The 12,139-nt window shown below is 38.0% G+C and overlaps 1 protein-coding gene across 1 annotated transcript in view; it reads left to right on the top strand.

Moving 5' to 3' along the window:
- The window catches only part of Pgr (progesterone receptor), a 58,937-nt gene extending 50,536 nt beyond the window's left edge, over window positions 1-8,401 (top strand). The window contains 3 exon segments of the mRNA NM_022847.2: window positions 1,113-1,243; window positions 4,723-4,880; window positions 7,963-8,401. Coding sequence (NP_074038.2) covers window positions 1,113-1,243; window positions 4,723-4,880; window positions 7,963-8,118 — 445 coding nt within the window. The 3' untranslated portion in view covers window positions 8,119-8,401.
- The last annotated feature ends 3,738 nt before the right edge of the window (window positions 8,402-12,139 follow it).

The raw sequence follows: 12,139 nt of genomic DNA on the forward strand, positions 1-12,139 counted from the left end.
TTTAAAAATCTGAGACATACAATTCAATATATCATGTTATATTAAGTGTTTATCATATTAAGTTTTCAGACTTGTACTTGAGGTATTGAAATAAATCAAATAGTATCACTTGACAGTAAATTTACTTTTAAAAATTAAACATAAAATATTCTATGACTATTTCAATTTGATTTATCATATCTGAGTAGTTTTTAGCATGTAGTGTTTAGATGGTACGATTTCGTCCAAGGTAATGCCTACACTGTTCTAATGGTGAATGTCAAGCTGTGTGCATTTAAGTAGTAATTGACACTACTATCTAATATCTTCACAGTTGACAATCTTCATGCTCCATTCATTCTTTTTTAACTGATAGTCCCTTGACATAGGCAAGGACTCAGCATCATCCACCTTAACAGTTCAAGAAACTGGGGCTCGGGAGAACTGGATAACCTGGTACAGACCTGAGGGGCCAGGGTTAATCTTAATCCTTCAGTGTGGGTATCTTGTCTTCATCCCACTATTTCTACTCGCTACAGTGACTAATGCTGGCCTTACAAAATGGCACATGCCGAGAGAATCCCTCATATCAGAGAACCCTGTCTACAGAGCCTGCACTAACCTTTCAATTACATGTGCTACCGTGCTTTTATTTGTTTCTCTGTCACTACATACATCACTAGGAAAAGTCAGTGTTGCAAAGTTTTAGGAACTGAAGTAATCCATTAACCTGTGCACAAAATTATATTTACACATACAAATAAATACATATACTAGTCCACCAATACAGCAGTTCCTGGCTCCAAATTCTTCCAAATCCTTCAACATTGCTCACAGCAGATCTAGGTATTTCAAGTGTCCTAATAAAAGCAAGAGACAATATTAACTTTGGTCAATGTGTATGTAATAATATTTTTAAGTCTAAATTTTCTTTGCCTTAAAAATGTAGTGCTACCATGTAAAAAAGTTTAGAGACATCGAAAATTCAAAATATTAAGTTTGTTGATTAAATATGCAGGAAAGACAGTTCCTGACCTTTTGCTCCCTGACAAGTTACATTACTACCTGGCTGATGGGCATTGGTTGTTTATGTTTACGCTGCTTTTTCTTTTGTGTGCTGTGTGTGGTACAAGGCAGAGGATGAAGGAGTTGTCATTCTACTCGCTGTGCCTTACCATGTGGCAAATCCCACAGGAGTTTGTCAAGCTCCAGGTGACCCACGAGGAGTTCCTCTGTATGAAAGTCTTACTTCTTCTTAACACAAGTGAGTATCCAAGCCTAAAGACACTTGGCGCCTTACTTTTAAATTCACAAGGTAAACATCAAAATGTCATCATATGGTCACATACCACGTATACAATTTAGATTGTAACTGTGAAGGATGAATTTCCAATATATTGCCCTTGACCTTAAAATAGTGACTTGATGTTTTTTATATATAGTCACACAACATTAAAATAGCATAGCCAATTTCTTTATTTTACATGAAATATGACTACAAACTGATTTGCTTACTCCATTTCGCAAGCTTGTTAATATGAAATCAAGTTATGCTTCCTATTAAACATACCACGCCTGCGCGCACACTCTTGTTTGGAACTATTTTCTGTGAGTGAGAACAGTTTGACTGTTCCAGCAGATGGCCTCAGGGATCAGTGACTTGGAGCATCAGCAGAGTGTGTGTTACTCGAACAGTCCCAGGGGTAAACAAGAAAGACGTAGCTTCCTCCCATGTAGTGGCTACACTGTCATGTGCCCTGCAGCCTTCCGTTGCATCTGACTAGAAATGAACAGATAAGGAATGGGTGGAAGTTTGGGTGATGCAAGACCTGAGACACATGCATGCACTGAGCCTTTCTGTGCCCTTCCCACACACGGCAGCTTCAGCCTTCAGCTGTATGATTGATTCTTTGATTTGAAAGTGAGTCACTGGGCGCTAAGAACTTAGGATGAGGTCACCTCAGTGTTTCCCTCAGCAGTATCTTTTCAGGGACTTCTGCTAGTAGCACAAATCTCAGTTGGCTGAGGAAGGGAGCTTGGGATGGGAAGGAAGAGTCAGTTCCTTAGGAGCAAGGTGCTTTCGTGGAATCCACACGAATGCGCCTACATATCTTATGCATCCTAGTGAAAACTGGAGTAACATTTTGGCCAGTGGGGAGAACTATACAACATCTCTGGAAAAGCATCTTTAAATCAGCAGCTGACACTGAGAGGCAGGGGAAATATTGGGTTTTAATGCTAGGCTTGTGCAGCATTACAAGATAGGAGAATTGTAGTGCCACATACTTCTTACTGTCCACGAGATGGATGGTCACATTCAATTGTCAAGCAGAAATTTAAATACTGTGGCGAATATAGCAAAAGTCAATGATTAAAAAATTAGTGGTGTTAAGAGGAAATGACTTCATATTTAGAAAAATTAGTTTATTTAGCTCTTTATATATCCAGATAATTAAGTTAAATACAAATATTGAAATTGTTTAAAAACTATGAAGAAATATAAGCTTTTCAAACCTCAAATAGGAACTACCTTTGCAAAAGCAAAACCAAAACTCTGGGTCTAGAGATGTGTCTCAGAAGTTAAGAGTTGAATGGTCCTTGCAGAGAAAGGACCACAGCTTGACTTCCAGCATTCCTGCAGGGTGGCTCCCAGCCACTCCAACTCCAGGTACAGAGGAATCCTCCATCCTCTTCTGATCTCTGCAAGCACTCACACGTGGGTGTGAGTATATTCAGGGACACACACAGACACAGACACACACGCATACACACACACACGCACACACACACAGAGACACACACACACAGACACAGACACACACACAGACACATATACACACGCACACGCACACACACACAGACACACACACAAATAAATAAATAAATAAACGAATGAATGAATGAAGTGGCAAAGTTGTAAGGGGATGTTTGCTAATTTCTTACAAACTTAAAGTCGCTGTATGCCATAAAATCAATGGAAAACTCTGCAGGAACAGGCAGCAGGGTCACACAGGGTCACACAGGGTCACACAGGCTCTGAGAAATCTCCTAATGAGGGGATCACTAAGAATGATTTCCTGTTCTCATGTCAGGGTGACTTACTTATGAGGATTGGTTTGGAAGCTATAGAAGTGCATTGTGTGAAATGACTAGAGTCTGACGTAACTGAAGAGAACAGACTGTAGGTCTGGTAGGGACGCATGCTGCACATCCATAGAGATGCGTAAAAACAATTTCATGTTTATTGAATTTTGCAAGAATCACTCCTGAGAAACCCCTCTATATTTAGAATCTGAGCAGCTGCAAACTGAAAGCCGAAGTGTTATTTCTTTGATTTCTCTTTGGTTTGTTTCCTTATCCCAGAGACTTAGAAAGCAGCTGACACTGAGAGGCAGGGGAAGGATTGGGCTTTAAAGCTAGGTATGAGCAGTATCTTTAACCTCGGAGCACGTCTTTACAGAAATAGTGCAGAATAAATGTCACTAATGTGGAAAACCATCGTTGGAGGAGGTTTTCTATTTTTCTCTTGGATCTACACATGGCTTCAGAAAACGTTTGCTTGAGGCTGAAGGTTGCTGTGTAGGAGAGCAAAAAAGAAGAGGTAATTGCACAAAACTCTGGCCTCTGGAATCAGAGGGTGTGGAGGGGGAGAGTGGATAACCATGTTCTTGTTGTATAAGAGATCTATGGAGGATTTGGAAGAAAGGAGCTAAAACTGTGTACTGCTGAGGAGTAACCCCAGTGCTCATCTTAGTCCCAGCACAGAAATCCACACGAAGGCAGACCAAAGGTTAATGTCCAAACTGTTAGTTAATGTATATGACAAAGTCAATTCTCTTCAAAATAAATCATCCAACATACACACGTCCCACCACTGTTGTTAGTTAATATTGTTATGTAAGTGTTGAACAGTGCAATGAATTGATTGACGAGTGACAGCTAGAAGACCTGAGCATGTTGGCTTATGTCTATAATCCAACATTTGGAAAGGGAAGGCAGGAACAAGCATTCAAGGTCATTAGCAGTTACATAATGTTCTGAATACTGGGCTACATGCAACCCTGTCAGGAAGGAAAGAAGGAGGGAAGGAGGAAGGAAGGAAGGAAGGAAATGAATGACAGCTGACAGGTACAATTACAGGAAAGAAGACAATAGACACACTATTAGAAATATACAAAGAAAACAAAGTGGCCAGGTATAAGAGTTAAATCAATGAATATAAAATAAATACTCAAATATAATAACTTTTCGCATAGCAGCAGGAAAGCAGTAATAAATATAATAAAGCAATATTAAAACTACAACAAGAAGATAAAGTTGCCAAGATCAATTTTAATAAGAAACAGTTGAGATTTACATAAAAACAAAGCTATATAAAGAAACACAAATGTAATAATGTATATAATAAAATGTATATAAAAGACTTTATAGTAATGCCAAGGCCTCTTTTGAGCAAATGTTACATTAAATGCATAATTCATAGATATAAGTCTGAAATGCAAGTTGTTCACATATTCTTTGACAATTAAAAGATTTCTGTTTTGATTTTGTCTTCCACCATTATTTTCCTTCTTAAATTGTTTCTATTTAAAATTATGTGTGTGTGTGTGCGTGTGTGTGTGTGTGTGTATGTGTGTCTGTGTGTCTGTGCGCACGCGCGTGTAAACTTAGAAATTATGTATAATATGTTAGTTATCTGGCTCAGAAGTATATTCACTGCTATTTCTTGTTAACTTTGTGCAGTTCCTTTGGAAGGCCTGAGGAGTCAAAGCCAGTTTGAAGAGATGAGGTCAAGCTATATTCGGGAATTGATCAAGGCAATTGGCTTAAGACAGAAAGGGGTGGTCCCCAGTTCACAACGCTTCTATCAACTTACAAAACTTCTTGACAGCTTGCATGATGTAAATATTTTTGTCTAACAGATTATTGGTGACAACTTTGTGAATTTCTCATCTTAGTTGGGTTTTTATTGCTGTGAAGAGACACCATGACCAAGGCAACTCTTATAAAAGAAAACATTTAATTGGGGCTGGCTTACAGGTTCAGAGGTTCAGTCCATTATCATCATGGTGGGGATCATGGCCAGTGTCCAGGAAGACACAGTGCTGGAGGAGGAGCTGAAAGTTCTACATCTTGATACAAAGGCAGCCAGGAGGAAGGTCTTTTCCACACTGGGCAAAGATTGAGCATAGACCTCAAAGTCAACCCCCACAATGACACACTTTCTGCAACAAGGCCACACTTCCTCCAATAATGCCATACCTCCTAATAATGCAGTGGCATTATGGGTCAAACACTGCAAACCACCACATACCATACAATGAACTCTGGGAGCTCTGAAAGCATTTTCCTTGTTAGATAGTCTGGACCCCAAGCCTAAGAAGTGGTGCTATTAACCTAAACTCTCACATCTTACATAGAAGCTAATATAAAGTCACAGTCCCTTTTAGATGTGTCCAAAGGCTTATCTTCTGGGTCATTCTAGATCCTGTTAGTTGATGACCAGTATTAGTCATCACAGTGTGGTTCCCCCAAATTCTCGTTTGTAGTTGGGTTTTAAAAGACAGTATCATAAAGTTGTGTTTGATGTTGACCATATATTGACCAATGTTGACCTTACATTAACCATATAATCATATATGGTTATCTGAGACATATTCGATACAAGCTTTTATTGCTGGTATATAAAAAAAAAACAAATAAAATGAGAATCAAAGTCATGAAAAAGCTACCCAGTCACCAGGCCAGCTTGTGAGCCTGAATCATGAGCAACCTGCAAAGATGATGAGCCACTTGAATTAAACCTTTACGATGAAAAGCAGAAAGTAAAAGAAGCTTTAAAAGCTCAACCTGAGGAAGAAAGCACCAGTGCAGAAGACAAATTCACAGAGCATCAAGGATACACAATGGCACTGTGTCAAAACAAACAAACAAACAAACAACAGAGAGTCTTCAATAGCGGGTATTCAGCAAAACTATCTAACTAAATAAATAAGTGAAACTTTGGGATAATTAAGTTCAAAATAGAAGACATTAAAATTCAACAAAAGTAATGAAATACAAAGGACATTCTCAGTAGAAACATTATTTAAAACCTAAGACATAAATCAGAGAGAAAAAGGTAGGAATCTTAAGAGATCAGTAGTACAAATTTCATCCTCAAATTCAACTTAATACGAATTTTCAGAAGAAAAGCTACAGTCAGAGAAATTATTACTGAAGTTGTTGAAATTGAAGGTTCTGAGTTCTTTTTTTCTCCCTTTTTTGAGACTTGGATTTCTTTGTAGTTTATACTGACCTTCAACTGGTAACAATCCTCCAGGCTTGCATGCCTACTCTTTGCTAAAGATATGAGTTTTCTAACTATACGGGAATAGAATATGGGAACTCAAAATTGATTCAAGGTACACCACAAAAACTCATCATACCAAGAGTGAGAAGACCATTCTAAGCATACAAATGAGAAAAGAAACAAGTCATGTGCAAATTACCAGAATTTTGGATGACATTGCATCTATGACAATGACAGGACATTGACCAGTGTCTGGGGGAGCAAAACCACCAGCCAAATACTCCAACAATGGGAAGGCCACCATCAGAGCGATTCAGACTTGTAAAGTCTTACAGAGTTTATCTCAAATATAGCCTTTCCTAGAAAGTGCATTAGGATGTGTCACAAAGGAACAAAGAGCTGGAGGCAAGGAGGATTCCAGCCAGAAGCTATGTATGGTGATGTCCTTGCATAATGATGGGAAGGATCAGTCAGAAGCGCTGGACCAGGACCAGAAAGACTTCACGGGTCTCCAGAACATCAGCTCCAGGATGAAAGTGGAGCTAGGGAGTGGCTAATAAGCACAACCATATTGGGGTGACCTCTCACAGTCCTTCAGAGAAGCTGATTATGGCTTTGTGACAAATGAGGGGAAATTAAGGAAATGAGATACAAGGTTATAAAATAAAATAAAAATGATCAAGAAAAGAAGTGAAATGCCAGGCAGCAGGAAGCAATACCAACGTTTCCGGTAAAAACCAAGGGCACTGAATCAGTCAAAAATGGAAACATAATTGAGCAAGATGCCTGTTGAAGAGTTTCTGGATTCTGCTTCCTCCCTTTCCTTTGTGATCGATCTTGTAGTCTGACACTTTTAAAATTGTGTACATAACATATTTCATTGTAATAGAAGCTGAGCCTGTTGGCATGGACCTGTAGTCCCCAGGGAGCTCACATGCTTACAGACTCCTCTGATCTACAGAGAAAGAGGTAATCTGGGCCACTTAGCAAGTCCCTGCCTCAAAAGTCAGTATTAAAGCAAGGCTGTGTTGCTCAACAATACACTGCTTAGAGCACATGCCTGGTTTATGTTGGGTTATTGACATAGAAACAGTCCATTGTTCTGAAAAAGTATGATTAACAAATAGGATTTATGAAATAATTGCATTTTGAAAATTTAGGTATTTAATACTCCCTTTCTATCTGCATACGTGCATTGAAAAGAAAAAGTGTTGAAAATTAAATCAAAATGTTTACTTTAAGTGATGAGAAAGTAGCTAATTTTACTACCTTAAAATATGGCAAGCTTGGGCCTGGAGAGATGACTCAGCAGTTCAGAGCCATTGCTGTTCTTACAGAAGAACCAGAGTCAGGTCTCAGCACACACAGGGTGGCTCACAAGCATCTGTAATTCCAGTTCCAGTGCATCTGATGCCGTCTGCTGGCTACTATGGGCACTACATGTAAGGAATGCATGTTCATACTCATAACACAAAAATAAGTAAATCTGTAAAATAACATACTATCAGCATGCCCCATCATACACATAAAACATTTTCCATATTACCCTGGAGCCTGGAGAGCGTTGTTTGCATGTTGGTAAGAACAAGGATCTAGATAGGTGTTTCCAGCATTAGAAAAATGTTATCATACTTGAACAGTGTGATTTTATTGTTTCTCTCACGTTTTCTACCCACGTGTTGAACCAACAGCTTGTGAAACAGCTCCACCTGTACTGCTTGAATACGTTCATCCAATCCCGGGCACTGGCTGTGGAATTTCCGGAAATGATGTCTGAAGTTATTGCTGCCCAGTTGCCCAAGATCCTGGCGGGCATGGTGAAGCCTCTCCTCTTTCACAAAAAGTGATGACTTTTCTTTGTTTCCTCTGCAAAAATTGAATTTTGTGGTGTGTCATTTTGTCTCAGTCAGGACAGTCAGCTCTGTGTCTTTATAATGTCCTTCTGAAAGCCTTACGTGTATACATATCACACTGTAAACTTAGGAGAAAACCAATGAAATTTGGATTTTCCTTTGTGATGTCTAAGCAGAATTTTTAAAGTGTTTTGTGCACCCATATTTTGAGAGTTTACATGGTTAAAAAGGACTAAAGTTGATTGTATAAGTAAACTATATCTCACCCGTGTTATTTTGAGCTTTCCAGATGAGGATCTTTAGCTTCCACATCTAACAGCTCTCCACTGGAAGGGCAGAAACCCCCTACCTGCAATTACCACAGGCTACCAAACGGGCTATGGCTACGTAGTACCTTTGGTCTCCTGCTTATATTTCCAAAGGGGAACTCTCAAAACGGCAGCCAAAAATGTGATGTGAAACAGATTTTTAGAGGGTTTTTAATGGAAAAAAAAGCAGCAAAGGAACAAAAACAAACCAGGGATGAAACGAGTTGATGTTTTTAACGTTAGACGAACTGTGTTCAAGGCTGTTTGGAAGCAGATTTATGACAGAGTTAATGACAGCCATACAGTTTCTGTGACATTATTGAGGATGGGTTTAGGGGTAGGCTGTCTTTAAATAAGACCTGTGAATAGAGACAGAAATCATGAGGTCTGTTCTTTCATTGGAATCCCTGTGGTTGGCTGACCTTACAAAGTAAGTCTCCCTTGGTAGGTCCATGTCCTTGCTTTTTAAGAACGATATGACAGCATTCTCTTGACAAACACTTTCTTTGGTCATATTGTCTTATTGACACTTTATCAAAGAAGGCTGGGGGAAGGAAAGGAGGGAGAAAAGAAAGGGGGGATAAATACCATTATTTATTATGTGTTTCTCTTGGGAAATGTAGAGAGTGAATCTCAGGAGGAAAGTATTTTTAGTGCCTCTAAATCTGAAAGATGCATTAGAAATAGACAAGTCTCAGGTGAAAAGTTTTGAGTGTCTATGACCCAATTCTAAGTGAGATGCTTCAGGAAAACCTAGATACTTGCTTAAAATCACACAGCCAGGTACAGTGATGATAAAACACACAGTTCACTTAGTCATTGCTACTTAAAATATTCATTTGGAAGACAGTTCTTTTCCAAGATGAGTCACTAGAGATATATTAGTTAATAAAACAAGTCACACATATGAACTACACCACCATGGTATAAATAGTGAGCTCTTCAGCATATTTGGAATAGGGATTAAAATGGGGACTAATGGAGACCCTTGGCGTGTGTTCCCTTCATGCGTGTGGAAGTCATAATGGCCCCCCTGCACAGCAGTACCTTGGTTAGAGCAGTCAGTCAGTTTTACCCAGGCACTCCAATGGTCAGCGTTAGAAAATAGATGCTCCTGCTACTGACTGACCTACATGCCTCCTTCTGCAATATGTCTGAAATGCATCGCATTCTTTACTGGTGCGTGGCACTTCTTAATCTCCATAGACACACGCAAACTTCACTTTACAGGCCAAAGCAGGATCTGATTCCTTGGGCTATACCCCTAACCATTATTGTTTAATTCATCAACTTACTCTGCTGCTGTTATGTGCCTGTGATGCCAATCTTTACATAAGAAAAAGGAAAAAAAGGAAAAAAGAAAACAAATTTCTGCTAGAACTTGACTCCAGATCCATGCACATATCAATCTTCAAGACCCCCTATCATTCCTGTAAAGTTTTTCTGTCTTTCATATAGTGATTGGATCCCTCGTATGTTCCCCAGAAGTTGTTTAAATTACGGTAATATGTAACTGCATCATTTTGATGGTCCATAGGTCTAGAGGTTGTGCTTAGGACAGATGGCAGTGTTTCTTGACAAAGAGTTGACTGTGACACTTGTCCTGCTGAGGTTCTACTGGGTGATACTGATAAACCTCTTCTTGTGTCTTTATCAATCATTTTATCTGAAAATTTCTCTTCATTTCTAAGCTATATTTTCCCTATCCCATGGCAACTTGCCTTTTATTGACTACATCATGGGAGCACATTTTATATGCATTTAGGAAAAGAATGGTTTGTTTCCTGTTCTGAACTGAATGAATGGAATATTATTTTCTTCCCTATAAAAGATTCTATAGGCAGTTAAATACTCTGACATCGTTTTGTACTCGAAACTTCGATGTAAAAATTTTCCCTCGTTTTTTATAGTATTCAACAAATATTTTGGAGTGCCTAATGTGAGCATAAGAAAACACACGAATAAGCTTTAATAGAACCTGGAGCTAAAGGAAAACTGTATATAACTCAAGAGGTTATAGCTATGAGTTGTACAAATCTAATGTCTGCTAACTAAAGGATCATCAGATATCTGTGGTATATAAATATATCCTTAAAGTTTGATAGGTGTGAGGCATTACTTATGTACAACTTGAATGAGATAAGTGCTTGAAAAGATTGTATTTTTAAATTAATAATTATTTAATCCAGGCAACTGTCACCAATTCATTTGGTTTGAACTTTAGTGTATTTTTGTATGTTGGTAAAGATTTTAATACCATTTTCCAAAAATATAGTGACAATAAAATACTTTTAAAATCTCTCAAATAGGATACTTAGGGAATATTTTTTCTGTGGCAGTTGTATTCATTGTGAGAGATGGTGAATGACTGTGGCCAAGAACAATGTCACGAGTCCTTTTCCTCAAGCGATGGACTCTGAAACACTGGATACGATCATTATTCGATTATTTATTATTCACTATTCAATCAGTTTTCCTTTGAGTTAAAGGACTAATTTGATAGTAGTTATCTTTGTATACCAGCACAGTTTAACTTTCAAAATAATGAAAACTCTCTGATTTCATTCAACAATGAGGAAATAAAGTATGTTGGCCCCAGGACTGGATTTTAGTGTGGCCCTTGTTTTGCAGCTGCCTAAAAACATTTGATATTCTTGATCTTGATCTTGATCTCCATACATAGTTTAAATGTCTGAACACCAAGTTTTAATATTTAAAAATATTTCTAAGCTTAGAAAGAAAACATTCTCAGAAGAGCATGGCTTGACCAAATGGAAGTTATCTCATCTCTGGATCTTTTACTCTACAATTTCCAACTGTGATGACTCCATGCGTGTGTAGTCATTGTAGCCTTTATCTCCGTTCTGCAGGTCACGTTCTCTGGGTTGCTCTAAGGTAAAATCAAAGCGTAGGAACACAGGAAACACTTGAAGGTTAGACGGTTTTGCTGCCTGACATATTTCATTTACAAAGTTAGAAAATGACTTCTGTCTAAAGAGATTCTGTGTCCAGTATCGTTTTGTGGAACTATTTTGATTCTGCTGTTTAAAACATGGCACGTTTAGTTAGGTGATGCTTTTCCATTGTACTTTCTCACTTGACTTTACATCTTACTATTGTACATGTATGAAATAAAATATTTTTAAATAGCCACAGTAAATCAACTTGTAACTTCTAAATTATTGCCAACTATAGAGACAGACTTAATGACATCATATAAAGGGCTAACCTATGACCCTGCTCACTTCTTGGTCGCTTGCTGGCTATATAAAGGTAATATATTATTGTACTTATAAGAATAATGACATATTTCATTAAACCTTACCAAACTGCTTTGCAAATAATAGGCACAGGATATATATCTGCATATATGCACAGATGCTCAGAAATGGCATTTCCATAGTCTTATCTTCATTATGCCATACTTTTATTATAACTTTGTCATGCTAATCTGTCCTAGTCACTGGTGAAGCCAGGAATCTGGAAAGTCTGGTTGCTTTCCTTCTCCCACTGTTTACGATGAAATTGTTTTAATTTGATATGTTTACTTTATTTATTTTCCTGAATGAAATATAGTCCTTTGAGTTTAGGGCCTGATTCATAAGAAATTTAAAGAGCATATCACCCTTTGTTATAATATCTAATAGCAATAGTATTTTAATTTTTGACATTTCCCAATAACTCTTAAATATCCAGACAGCTTACAC

The sequence above is a fragment of the Rattus norvegicus genome, chromosome 8, assembly GCF_021556685.1.
Source record: "Rattus norvegicus strain SHRSP/BbbUtx chromosome 8, alternate assembly SHRSP_T2T, whole genome shotgun sequence".
In the NCBI taxonomy this organism is placed as follows: Eukaryota; Metazoa; Chordata; class Mammalia; order Rodentia; family Muridae; genus Rattus; species Rattus norvegicus.